Source organism: Hippopotamus amphibius, chromosome 4 (genome assembly GCF_030028045.1).
Source record: "Hippopotamus amphibius kiboko isolate mHipAmp2 chromosome 4, mHipAmp2.hap2, whole genome shotgun sequence".
NCBI lineage: Eukaryota > Metazoa > Chordata > Mammalia > Artiodactyla > Hippopotamidae > Hippopotamus > Hippopotamus amphibius.
In genome coordinates, this window is record NC_080189.1 from 175195847 (window position 1) to 175210845 (window position 14999).

The 14999-nt window shown below is 37.5% G+C and overlaps 1 protein-coding gene across 1 annotated transcript in view; it reads right to left on the reverse strand.

The window, feature by feature from the left end:
* Positions 1-14999, reverse strand: part of CATSPERB (cation channel sperm associated auxiliary subunit beta) — a 110650-nt gene that overhangs the window by 25248 nt on the left and 70403 nt on the right. The window contains exon 18 of the mRNA XM_057733257.1: positions 4729-4919. Within this exon, the coding sequence (XP_057589240.1) occupies positions 4729-4919 (191 nt within the window). The remainder of the gene's footprint in view (positions 1-4728; positions 4920-14999) is intronic.

The following is a 14999-nucleotide window of genomic DNA, read 5'->3' on the forward strand; positions in this document are numbered from 1 at the left end:
TAGATTCCGTATATGTGAGTTAGCATACAATATTTGTCCTTCTCTTTCTGACTTACTTCACTATGTATGACAGATTGTAGTTCTATCCACCTCATTACATATAGCTCCATCTCATCCCTTTTTATAGCTGAGTAATATTCCATTGTATATATATGCCACATCTTCTGTATCCATTCATTTGTTGATGGGCATTTAGGTTGCTTCCATGTCCTGGCTATTGTAAAGAGTGCTGCAATAAACATTATGGTACATGTTTCTTTTGGGATTATGGTTTTCTTTGGGTATATGCCCAGGAGTGGAATTACTGGATCATATGGTAGTTCTATTTGTAGTTTTTTAAGGAACCTCCAAATTGTTTTCCATAGTGGCTGTACCAACTTACATTCCCACCAACAGTGCAGGAGAGTTCCCTTTTCTCCACACCCTCTCCAACATTTGTTGTTTCCAGACTTTGTGATGATGGCCATTCTGATTGGTGTGAGGTGATACCTCATTGTGGCTTTGACTTGCATTTCTCTGATGATTAGTGATGTTGAGCATCTTTTCATGTGTTTGTTGGCCATCTGTATGTCTTCTTTGGAGAAATGTCTATTTAGGTCTTCTGCCCATTTGTGGATTGGGTTATTTGCTTTTTTGGTATTAAGCTTCATGAGCTCTTGTTTCTTAATGTAGGCATTTCTTGCTATGAACTTTCCTCTTGGAACTGCTTTTGATGCATCCCATAAATTTTAGTATGTATTTCCATTTCCATTTGTCTCAAGGTATTTTTTGATTTCTTTTTGAATACCTTCTTTGATCCATTGGTATTCTTTGTAGAATGTTGTTTAATCTCCACATATTTATGAATTTTCCAGCTTTCTTCTTGTAATTTATTTCTAGTTTCATACCATTGTCATCAGGAAAGATGCTTGATATGATTTCAATCTTCTTAAATTTATTAAGACTTGCTGTGTGGCCTAACATATGATCTATCCTGGAGAATGTTCCATGTGAGCTTGAGAAGAATGTATATGTTAACGTGTTAAGGCCAATTCTTCCTTGTTAATTTTCTGTCTGGATGATCTATCCATTGATAAAATTGGGGGTATTAAAGTCTCCTACTTTTTTTGTATTGCTGTCTGTTTCTCCCCTAGGAGAAATAGTGAATATTTGCTTTATTATTTAGGTGCCCCTATGTTGAGTGCATAAATATTTACAAATGTTATATCCTCTTGTTTGACAGACCCCTTATCATTATGTAATGGCTTTCTTTGTCTTTTATTAGTCTTTGTCTTACAGTCTATTTCATCTGATATAAGTATAGGTACCCCAGACTTCTTTTGATTTTCACTTGCATGGAATACCTTTTTCTATCCCTTCACTTTCAGTCTATATGTGTCCTTACATCCAAAGTGAGTCCCTTGTAGGTACCATATAGATGGGTCTTATTTTGTTTGTTTGTTTTTTAATCAATTCAGCCACTTTATATCTTTTGATCAAATAATTTAGCCCATTTATGTTTAAAATAGTTATGGATAGGTATGTATTTATTGCCATTTTGTTAATTGTTTTCTGGATGTTTTATAACTTCTCTGTTCCTATCTGCTTTTTCTCTCTTTCTTTGTGATTTGATAATTTTCTGTGACTGTCTGTAGTGCCTCAGATTCCTGTTTGTTTTGTGTATCTACTGTAGGTTTTTGCTTTGTGGTTGCCACTGGGCTTACATAAAACAATTTATATTTATAATAGTCTGTTTTAAGTTGATAACAACTTAAGCTTGAATGCATTCTAAAGCTTTATGTTTCTACCCTCCCAATTTACATATTTTTATCCTGTGTATCCATTAACTAATCATTGTATCAATAGTTAGTTTTTTTACTACCTTTGTCTTTAACTTTCATATTAACTTTATAAGGGATTATCTACCACCTTTACGACATAAGATTATTCTAAGTTTTACTATATATTTGCCTTTACCAGTGAAATTTATACTTTCATACATTTTCCTATTACTGATTAGCTCTCTTTTGTTTCAGCTTAAACAAATTCCTGTAACATTTCCTGTAAAGCCAATCTAGGATGATGAACTCGTTTAGTTTTTGCTTGTCTGGAAAACTCTTTATCTCCCTCAATTCCACATGACAACGTTGCTGGGTACATATACTTGGTTGGCATTCTTTTTCTTTCAGCACTTTGAATATATCATGCCATTACCCTCTGACGTGCAAAGTTTCTGCTGAAAAATCTGCAGATAGTCTTATGCGGGTTCTATTGTAGGTAACAAGTTGTTTTCCTCTTGCTACTTTTACAATTCTCTTCTTGTCTTTAACATTTGACACTTTAATTAAAATGTGTCTTGATGTGGGTCTCCCTGGGTTCATCTTATTTGGAACCTATAGGCTTCCTGGATGTGGATGCCTGTTTTTTTCCCCAGGTTACTGAAGTTCTCGGCCATTATTTCTTCAAATAATTTTTATGCTCTTCTCTCTCTCTCTTCTCCTTCTGACTGCTCAAATTTATTTCTCTAGTCCAGAGGTCTTTCCTGAACTCCAGACTTGTCTTTCTATTTATTTACCTTATTTCTCCACTTGGATGAGTAGCAGGCATTTTACATTTAATATGATCTCTCACCTGATCATTACAATAGCCTGATTTTTAACTGATTTCTTTGCTTTCCTCTTGCCCTCTCTCTGTCACATGCCCAGTCTATTCTCAACAGAGCAGCTAAAGTGATCTTGCTAAAACATAAGTTCAATCATGTCACTTTCTGCTCAAAACACTTCAAAGGCTTGCCATTTACTCAGAGTAAAACCCAAATTCTTACAATAAACTATACTAACTTTTGTTATATATCTACCACATAATCCTTTGAAATAGAAATATTCTACATGACAGTGATTCAAAATTATTTCATTATGTAGAGTAAAGTCTGGACTTCTTGACTTTTTTTACTGTTCCCGAGCACTGTTTAAGACAAAATAGTATCACATTGTAGAAATAAATGATAGGTATTACTATTGATGAAATATCAATGAAGTGATAGCTAGGTTTTATTATATTAGAAATAAAGAATTCCTTCACAGCAAGATCTTTTTTGACCCACCTCCTAGAGTAATGGAAATAAAAACAAAAACAAATAAGTGGGACCTAATGAAACTTATCAGCTTTTGCACAGCAAAGGAAACTATAAGCAAGATGAAAAGACAACCCTCAGAATGGGAGAAAATATTTGCAAATGAATCAACAGACAAAGGATCAATCTCTAAAATATGTAAACAGTTCATGCAGCTCAATATCAAAAAAACAAATAACCCAATCAAAAAATGGACAGAAGACCTACATAGGCATTTCTCCAAAGACATACAGATGGCCAAGAGGCACATGAAAAGCTGCTCAATATCACTAATTGTTAGAGAAATGCAAATCAAAACTACAATGAGGTATCACCTCACACCAGTTAGATTGGGCATCATCAGAAAATCTACAAACAATAAATGCTGGAGAGGGTGTGGAGAAAAGGGAACCTTTTTGCACTGTTGGTGGGTATGCAAATTGATACAACCACTATGGAGAATGTATGGAGTTTCCTTGAAAAACTAAAAATAGAATTACCATATGACTCAGCAATCCCACTGCTGGGCATATACCCAGAGAACACCATCATTCAAAAAGACACATGCACCCCAATGTTCATTGCAGTACTATTTACAATACCCAGGACATGGAAGCAACCTAAATGTCCATCAACAGATGAATGGATAAAGAAGGTGTGGTGCATATTTACAATGGAATATTACACAGCTGTAGAAAGGAACGAAATTGGGACATTTGTAGAGACATGGATGGACCTAGAGACTGTCATACGGAGTGAAGTGAGTCAGAAAGAGAAAAACAAATATCTTATATTAACACACATATGCGGAATCTAGAAAAATGGGACAGATCAACCAGTTTGCAAGACAGAAATAGAGACACAAATGTAGAAAACAAACATATGGACACCAAGTAGGGAAAAGGGGGGGTGGGGGAGGGTTGGGGTGGGATGAACTGGGAGATTGGGATTGCCATATATACATTACTAATAAGAAAAAATATCAAATTGTACACTTTAAATATATGCAGTTTATTGTATGTCAATTATATCTCAATAAAAGTTCTTCAAAAAAAGCCAGAAAAAGGAAAACAAATATCATATGCTAACTCATATATATGGAAGCTAAAGAAATGGTACTGATGAACTCAGTGACAGGGCAAGAATAAAGATGCAGATAAAGAGAACGGACTTGAGGACATGGGATGGGGGTTGAAGGGGAAGCTGGGACAAAGTGAAAGAGTAGCATTGACATATATACACTACCAAATGTAAAACAGATAGCTAGTGGGAAGCTGCTGCATAACACAGGGAGATCAACTTGATGATGGTGATGACTTAGAGGGCTGGGATAGGGAGGGTGCAGAGGGAGTTGCAGGAGGGAGGGGATATGGCAATATATGTATAAGTACAGCTCATTCACTTTGTTGTACAGCAAAAACTGGCACAACAGTGTAAAGCAATTATATTCCAATAAGGAGCTTAAAAAAAAAAAAGAATTCCTCCAGGAATCTAAGTGTATGTAGACTTCTGTAGATTACCAATTGGACTAAGTTTTGAAATTTATTGTTCTGTAAAAGAGTATGAACAGTCTTTCCAAAAGATAATTTCTCATTTTTCCCAGTCATGAGAGAGAGAGATTATATTATTACACTTACTTTGTAACTGAAGACTAAGTTTATAGGAGAAATTTCCAGCTTGACTAATGGAAAGGGAACTAGACAAACAAGAGCTCTCGTGCACTTCCTCTATTCCGAAAGGGTCTACAATTTCTGCAATAACTGATGACAAAAATCCTTTAGGAGTGTTATGTTGCAATATCTTTCTTATGTAAGCTCTTCCAGCTTTCCTAAAAACAAACCAAGGAACATCAAGCAATTTGGGTAAAACAGTGGCTTAAATTAGCAAGTTCATAAACATGTACTATATAAATAAAATTTACCCTGAATGGCTAACAGATAAATATTTGAGTAACATTTATTCAACCTTTGTAATTGATGAAATGTCAGTTACAGCAATGGGATATGATTTTTCACCTACCAAATTAGGAAAAGTACTTAAAAGACAGGGTTTAATAGTGATAAGAATTTGGTGGAAATAGGCACTAATGGGATGGTAAACTGGTACAAGATTCCTAGAAAGCAATTTGACATTAGGCATTAAGAGCTCTAACATTATTTTTTCACCCTCTGATTCCATAAATCTACTAACAGGGCTCTATCCTAAGAAAATAGCTTAAAACATAGAAGGGGAGAAAAGCTTTCCATACAGAGATGCTCATCACAGTGTTATGATAAAAGTTAGAAATAAAATGCCAGCAATTGGAGAATTAAGTAATCATTTACTTAATTATCATTAATACCTGACCTACCTAGACAAAATGCATCTATTAAAATACTACTTACAAAGAGTTTTTAATTACCTAAGGAAAGTGGTCATATTATAATGTCTAAATGAAAGTAGCATGGTGAAAAAATGTTGAAATGCATGTTGAAAAGGACTAATCAGTAATTCATCAGTGTTAACAGTCATGATCTCAACTGTCTTCTTTATATTTGCCCGTCTTTTAGGAAATTTCTACAATGAGTATATGCTTTATAATCAAGAAAAACAACCTTTTTAAAAAATCTTTATTGGAGTATAATTGCTTTACAGTATTGTGTCAGTTTCTGCTGTACAACAAAGTGAATCAGCCACATGTGTGCATGTATCCCCATATCCCCTTCCTCTTGAGCCTCCCTCCCACGCTCCCTATCCCACCCCTTTAGGTCTTCACAAAGCATCAACCTGATCTCCCTGTGCTCTGTAGTAGCTTCCCACTAGCCATCTATTTTACATCTGGTAGTGTATATATGTCAATGCTACTCTCTCACTACCTCCCAGCTTCCCCTCCCCTCAGTGTCCTCAAGTCTGTTCTCTACGTCTGCATCTCTATTCCTACCCTGCCAGTAGGTTCATCAGTACCATTTTTCTAGATTTCATATATATGTGTTAGCATACGGTATTTATTTTTCTCTTTCTGATTTACCTCACTCTGTATGACAGACTCTAGGTTCATCCACCTCACTATGAATAGCTCAGTTTCATTCCTTTTTATGGCTGAGTAACATTCCATTGTATATATGTGCCACATCTTCTTTATCCATTCATCTGTTGATGGACATTTAGGTTGCTTCCACGCCCTGGCTATTGTAAATAGTTCTGCAGTGAACATTGTGGTACATGTATCTTTTTGAATTATGGTTTACTTCGGGTATATGTCCAGTAGTGGGATTGCTGGGTCACATGGTAGTTCTATTTTTAGTTTTTTAAGGATATGGAAAACAATCTATTTTTAAAATATTAAGCTAAGATATCCACATGCAAAAAATAAATCTACACACAGACCTTATACCCTTCACAAAAAAATTAACTCAAAATGAATTACAGACTTAAAGTACAAAACTCTGAAAATCCTAGAAGAGAACATAGGAGAAAATCTAGATGAACTTGGGTATGGCAATGACTTTTTAGATACAACACTAATTCATGAAAGAAAAAAATTGACAAGCTATACTTTGTTAAATTAAAAACTTCTTCCCTGTGAAAGACATGGTCAAGAGAATTAGAAGACAAGCCACAGACGGGGAGAAAATAGTTGTGAAAAACATATCTGACAAAAGATTGTTATCAAAAATAAACTGTAGGGGAGGAATAAAACCTCTTTTTCCTCTACCCTTCTAGGTTCTGTGCCTGGGACCCTAGAAATTAAACTGACAAAAGCCAGATTAACAACAAAATATGAACAGTTTATTAATGTGTATCATGCTTACACAGGGGAGAAACCTCAGTGATGAGTAACTCAAAGAGGTGGTTAGAACCTGGGGCTTGCGTAGCATCTTAGTAAAGGACAATACATTTGTGGAGAAGTGACAAGATAAAGAAAAGGGGGCTAAGGCTTTTAGGGGTGGCAAACTGTGAAAAAGTAAACATATGGGAGAAATTATTGGAAGATAAGGGTTGTTTTTAATAATGCTTGCTATGCAGATTCCTCTTAGTGTCTCTGGACTGGTAAGAGTCTCCAATTCTCTCTGGTGATTAGGAATCATCCTGCCTTTCTTGAGGTAGAGAGGTAGAAGGCAAGGGAGTTTTTTCATATGTCTGCTTCTTCTTAATTGCTTAGGCTGAAAATAATCCTAATGCCAAAGTAGTATATTTTGGATTGGCATATGCCAGTCCCCTACAATACAAAGAACTCTTAAAACTTAACAAAGAAAAAAAAAACAGTTAAAAAGTGGGCAAAAGGTCTAAATAGACACCTCACTGAAGAAGACATGCAGATGACAAATAAACATATGAAAAGATGTTTATGTGCATTATATATCATCAGGAAATGCAAATTAAACCAATGAGATACCACTACAGGCTTATTAGAATGCTGAAAGTCCAAAATATTGACAATGAGAAATATTGGTGAGGATGTGGAGCAACAGGGACTCTCATTAATTGCTGGTGGGAATGCAAAATGGTACAGCCACTTTGAAAGCCACTTACCATATGATCCAGCAATCAAATTCCTTGGTATTTATTCAAATGAGTTAAACACAAAACCTGTACAAGGATGTTTATGGCACTGTTATTCAAAAATGCCCAAACTTGGAAGCAACCAAGATGTCCTTCCGTAGGTGAATGGATGAAAAAGAACTGTGATACATCCAGATAATGGAATGTTATTCAGTGGTAAACAGAAATGAGTTATCAAGTCATGAAAAGGCATAAAGGAAGCTTAAATGCATATTACTAAGTGAAAGAAGCCAATATGAAAAGCTACACACTGTGTGATTCCAACTATATGACATTCTGAAAAAGGCAAAACTATGGAGACAGTATAGATGTCAGGGGTTAGTGGGGATGGAGGGATGAATAGGCAGAGCATAGAGGACTTTTAGGGCCGTGAAACTGTTCTGTGTGATAGTATAAGGTGGATACGTGTCATCACACAATTGTCAAAATCCATAGAATGTACAATACCAAGTGATGTACACTATGTAATGTAAACTATGGACTCCGGGTGACTGATGGTGTGTCAGTACAGGTTCATGGATTGGAACAAACGTAGCCCTGCTGTGCAGGACATCAATAGCGAGGGGGGTATGTGTGGAGAGAGGGTATACGGGAACTCTCTGTACTTCCTGATCAATTTTACTGTGATCCTAAAACTGCTCTTAAAAAATAGAGTTTATTACCGCAATTAAAAAGAAACCTCTTTGCATCTGAAGTCACTGACCAATAGCCAGGCTATTACTGAATCTATCTTCCCACTTCTCTCACCATTGGAGAAATAAATGAGTCTCTTATAGTTAAGTGTCTAGGATGGCCCTTGGGGGTAATCAAGCTCCAGTCTTCCAAGAGAGGTAAGAAGTCAGCTTTTAAAAGAGGGAAGGGGGTTTGGGCAATGAAGGATGGGCTTAAAATTAGGGGTCAGGGAGTTCCTGAGGTGGAGAGGAATATCTGTGGAGGGGGGAAAACACTGCAAAAAGACAATCGCTGTCAAACTTAACTACCTTTACACGCTGAGCTCCCATTCCAGTACCCATGCTGTTTCCCAGCCCACTGCCCTCACCCATGTCAACGATGCTACTTTAAACAAGCTTACTACAGCCTGGAATGCTGTGGCATCCAAAGGTCACTTCTTTGTTCTTACTTTACGCAGTCTTTCAGCCACATGGGTCACGGCTGTCTACTCCATACTTTCCAAAACACACACCTCCCTTGGCTGATAGAACCCCACATTTCCCTGGTTTTTCTTCTGTCTCACTCGCTGCTCCTTCTTTGTTTTCTTGGCTGGGGCCCCTCTTCCACCTAATCGCTCTTCATGGAGTGCCCCGGGCCTTTTCTTCTCTACAGACATCCATTTACACCAGAACAACTACCAGATGCAGAGCTGCTGCTCTGATTTGTGAGCTGTGCATTCATATATCCATGTAACTTCCAACTCCACATCTTCACTTGGGTACCTAACAGGCATTTCAAAGTTAATGTTTCTAATATGGAACTTTCACTCACCCTGCCCAACCCTGCACTCCTCATCTCAGAAAATGACAGCATCATTTACCTGGCTGCAAACCAAAACCCTGGATCATTTTGATAATTCTTGATGGCTCTCTTGCTCACACCCACACGAGGCAATCCATCATCAAATCCTGTCTTCTCTCAAGTGCACCTGCTTCAAACACATTCTTCAACCACCTTCACTTCTCAACCACCTTCACTTCTTACCTGTATTACTTCAATAGCTGTATTACTTCAATAGCTTTCGAAGGGGCCTGGAAACTTTGACTCTCACTCTTGTCCTAAACTTTTCACAGCTGAGTGATCTTTTCGAAAATACATATTATTTTACTCTCCTATATAAAACTCTCCTATATAAAACTCTCCAATAGCTTCCCCTGGCACCTAGAATAAATAAACAATGCCTTATATGACCTGGCACTTTCCTACCTCCTCGCTGACCTTCCACCACCCCATCTCACTCTGCACCATCCACACTGGCCTCCTTCCTGTTTGTTAAATACACCCACATGTTATCTGGCCACATTGCATTTACACTTGCAATTTCTTTTGCCTGGAAAGCTCTTCCTTTGATTCTTTGCTCTTTGTTCTCAGTTGTTTCTTATCCTTCTCACTCTCTCTGTTATCATGTTTACTTTCTTCCCAGCATATATTAGATCTAAAACCATTTTGTTTTTTGCTTACCTGTTTATCATCTGTCTCTTCATTAGAATGTCACCTCCACGTGGGCAAGGACCTTGTCTATCTTATTCCCCAGTATATTCCCTGCCTTAGCATAAGACTTGACATGAAATAGTCACTCAATAAATATTCACTGAATTAACGAATAGCTTTACTAAAACTTTTTTGTAAAGGTTGATGATGCTTTCTTTCTGAGCAATTTAGTAGGAATATTGACATTTATCACTTTTAGGGTTTTGGGAAGATTCTTAAGAACAAATGACCTTATTACAAAATGAGAGATGTTCCTCCTCAGTACTTCACCATTTGTGGAATGACTATACTTTCCGTTATCAGGCAGATACAGTTTTTTACCTGTAGGTATGTAATCAACTCCCACTGTGGAAAGGATTTCACTTCAGTATCCAGTATCTCATGGGTAGCATCCCCAAGATCTAAAGTCCTTGCTAATGTTCCAAATCCCTTCTATTCCATCATGTAATCCTTTTTAAAGCCATTTTTATTGAAGTATAGTTAATTTACACTTTTGTGTTAATTTCAGGTGTACAGCAAAGTAATTAATATATATATACACACACATATACATTCTTTTTTAGATTCTTTTCCATTATACATTATTACAAGACATTGAATATAATTCCCTGTGCTATACAATAGATCCTTGTTGGTTATCTATTTCCATCATCTAACCTTAGTTCCTCATTCTTATTCCTCATATTCTCTTTTGAATTTCAAGCCAACTGCTTGTCATTTCCACACTGCCTGATTCGTCACCCAGTAGTGTGTCTACCTCAAGTAACTTTCTTCTTAAGCACAATGAGAACCTCAGGTTCCCTCACAGTAATAAGACAAGATGTAGCTGGATGCTGCACACAGAAGACAGGCATAGATGTGTTTTGTTTTTTTTTTATAATAATAATATTTATTTAATTTTTTTATTTTATTTTATTTTTTGGTGCACGGGCTTAGTTGCTCCGTGGCACATGGGATCTTCCTGGAGCAGGGATTGAACCCATGTCCTCTGCATTGGCAAGCGGATTCTTAACCACTGCACCACCTAGGAAGCCCCATAGATGTGTTTTATAAGGCAAAGAGCCAGGCAATAAAGTAATGGAAATTGCTTGGGTTCCATTGTCCTGTTGAGTCACCTCCCAAATATCTCTCAAATCAATCCATTCCTCTCCATTTCTACTATCAACATCTTACACTGAAACACCAAAAATTTTAGCCTATACTACTGCAAAATCCTTCTAACTGGTCTAGGTGCATCCACAACTGTTACCCTCCATTTCATTCTCCCATCTTAGCAGAGTGGTATTCTAAACGAAAGCTAGGCCATTTAAGATAAATGGGAGTTTATGAGTTTAAAGAAGATGTAACAATTCTAAACTTATATGTATCTAATAACAGTCACAAAATACATAAGGCAAAATTGACAGAACTACAATAAGAAATTGGCAAATTCAATATCACAGGAGAAAATTTTAACATCACTCAATAATTGATAGATCATGCAGAAAAAAATCAGTAGGGATACAGACAATTGAAAAATCACAAGTAACAAGATTAATCTAACAAATAAATACTGACAGTGCACTCAACAACGTATGAAATGTATAAACATAGATACACAGTGACCAAGATCAGTTTAGTCCATGACTTCAAGTCTGGTTCAACATTAAATCCATAATATAGGACTTTTCTGGTGGTTAAGAATCTGCCTGCCAATGCAGGGGACACAGGTTCAATTCCTGAGCCAGGAAGATTCCATATGCCACAAAGCAACTATGCTCGTGTGCCACAAATACTGAGCCTGTGCTCTAGAGCCCTCGCACCACAACTACTGAGCCTGCATGGCACAACTACGGAGACCGTGTGCCACAAATACTGAAGCCCGCACACTCTAGGGCCCACGTGCCACAACTACTGAGCCAACGCACCGCAACTACTAAAGCCCGTACGCCTAGAGCCCGTGCTCCACAACAAGAGAAGCCACAGTACTGAGAAGCCCACGCACCACAACTAGGAAAAGCCCGCGTGCAGCAACAAAGACTTAACACAGCCAAAATAAATAAATAAATAAATACACACATAAATGCAAAGAGGCCCAACTTTAAAAATAAACTTCTAATATTAAAAAAATCCATAATATAATTCGCAACATTAAGTAAAAGGTTAAAGGAAAAAATTCTATAGATAAGCTCAATAGATATAGAAGAAGCATTTAAATAAAATCAAAAACAAAACACCTCTTAAACTGAAAAAATAAGATAACTGTCTATAAAGGGAAAAAAAGAATTTTAAAAATTTATGGAAAGGATAATACATGATGGTGAAATGTTTAAAATATTCTTTTAAAAGTTAGGAACAAGGAAGCCCACTGTTATGGTCTGAATGTTTGTATCCCTCCAAAATTTCTATGTTGAAAACCTAATGCCCAAAGTGATGGTATTTGGAGGTGAGGCTTTTGAGAGGTGATTTAGGTCATGAGGGTAAAGCCTCTGTGAATCAGTTTAGTATTCTTATAAACGGGCTCTAGAGCAATCCCCTGCCCCCTTCAACTACGCGAGGACACGTGAGAAGTTGGCAGTCTACAACCAGAAGAGAGCCTGCACCAGAACATGACCATACTACTGGAGGCTGGTCTAACCTTAGACTTCCAGCCTTCAGAACTGTGAGAAATACATTTCTGTTGTTTATAAGCCACCCAGTTTTTGGTATTTGATTAAAGTAGCCTGAATGGACTGACATCCACTATCTTCATTTCTATTTAATGAGCTCCTAGATACTGTGACAGAAAAAAAATGTATAATATGCTAAGAAATGTTAAAGAAACAAATTATTTGCAGGCGATGTGATTATCTGCTTAGAAAAATATTTACCTCTACTCAGAAAATCCATAACAATATATAGAAAAAGTACTGGAATTATCAAAAGAATTTAGCAAATTTGAAACATTTAAGATTGTTACACAAAAGTTAATTACAAGACATCTGTTTTTGCTTTCAATGCAGAAAGAAGCAACCCAACAAGAAACAAAACAAAACAGATAAATCCACAAATTCATCACTTTTCTTAAGCCATCAGATAACTGAAGTCACAAGATAACCAAATAACCTGAAATCCAAGGGAATAAGCCATTCCAAGGAGAGTCTGAACACAAGAACAGTCTCACTTATGGAAGAGCATGGGAGGGAGAAACAGTACACAAAAGAAGCAAGTAAGAAATAGCTAAAATTGAAAAAAAACCCAAAACAAACAAACAAAAAAACTGCCAAAGGCCAAGTATGTGCTGGTATGTGAGACTGGAAATTCTGGGACACCTTTCATGAGGGAGTCTGTACTCACTTGCAAGCTCCTTCCCATGGGCTTCCCTGGAGACTCAGGAGAAGGACAGGCAGGGAAAAGACCAGAAGAGAGCCCCTGCTGGTGGTGCAGGCAGCAAGGGAGTGTAGGTGAGGTCAAGGGGGGGTGGGGGTGGAGAGGATGGGAGGAAACAGGCAGGAAGCATCACTCACTTCCCTGAACCTTCTTTCATAAGAAGCAAAGCCTTAAGCCACAGGAGGCTGGGCATTAAACACTTGCACACAGGCCTCAAAAGAGGTGATCCATGGCTGGGGAGGAGGGCTTGGAGTGCTGGTACTGAAGCCCTGGTGTGCTCCCTCCCTCCCACCTTCCCTCTTCTCTCCTACACAGCAGAAGCTTTAAGCTACTTCGAGAGAGGAAGCAAAGCCACCCATCACTGGGGCACGGGCAAAGACACATTGCAGATAAGGGAAGCTAAAATAATAACTCTCTGTCCTTACGGAGAGTCAGGAAGCTGTCTTGGGCCTAAAACTCTAGGAGAACAAACAGAGTTATCTTACTGCAAGGAGAATCAGGAATCTCCACCTAAGATCTAATTGCAGATACAAGGCAGAATTTGGCTGCAAGAGGTAATATTTATTAACAGGTTGCTGTGTTTTTTTTTTTTCCTTAATGGAATTTGACAAGCTGAATCTAACATTTAAATGCAAGAACAATGGCCAAGAAAATCCAAGAGGAGGTGCTACTCACAGGAGTTACCTGGTTAGAGAAATTTTGCCACTATGACCTAGGAAAGGGCAATACAGTAATGAAATAGAAGAAAGACCGAGACAGATTGATACACTTGGGAAGTAGGATATATCACAGGGGTGACACTACGGATCAGGGGTAAAGAAGGGCCTTGTTTGCATAATTGGTTATTTATATATATAAAAAGAAAAATCAGATTCCTACTTCACACTACACTAACATCAATTAAAAACTTAAAAATACAAGGAAAACAAAAGTTAAAAACTACAAGACAAAATAGGAGGATGGCTAAATAGATGGTGGTATATTCATATGAGTGAATACAGACACATACATCAATATCACATAATTTTTAAAGCATATGGGGTAATATAAAAAGCATAAGGTTGTATGAAAATGGCAAGTCACAGGAAAAGGTATACACCGCTAAGTAATACATTTGGCAAAACTAAACAACATATTTTGATACACATTTTAACATATAAGTTAAAGCTATAAAGAAACTTTTCTTAAAATGTTCACACAAAATTCAAGATAATGCCTATTTCTGGAGAGGCATAGTGTTGGGGGTGGGTGAGAGGCAACAAAGAAAAGGAAAGCTGCCCAGAAGCACAGCGGGAAGGGTGCAGGGGCCCCAAGAGAGTGGAAGACTTCCAGAGGCCTACAGGTGACAGGGGCAGTTGTCTCCAGGTAGAAGTGTCACCCACATCAGCAGACCTCTTGTCCCGTTATCTCACCTCCGTTCTCTCACTATAAGGGAGGGAGGATATGAGTCTAAACATAATAATAATGAGGAAATTCTCCACCTCCCCACATTCCAGGCTCCCCAGGCTGGATCCTGCTGAAACAGGGGTTGGAAAACAAACTTAAATCGGATAAGGGTTTGAAGTTTTTTAAACACTGGGCAGGAATGGAGTCATGTGGTAATTGACTGACAGACTTTTTTAAGCTAAGGAAATATTTCTTCACTCTCTAAGGGAAAAGCGATGAGACTTGCTTAATACTTCATCTAGAGGCAGAAAGGAAATAGGTCCACAGAGGGGGTCTGAAGAGACAGGAGGAAAAATAAAGTTGATATCTGGCTGATTCAGTAAACAAATTACACATAATCGATCTGGTTATTTGCCTAATTAGAAGCCTT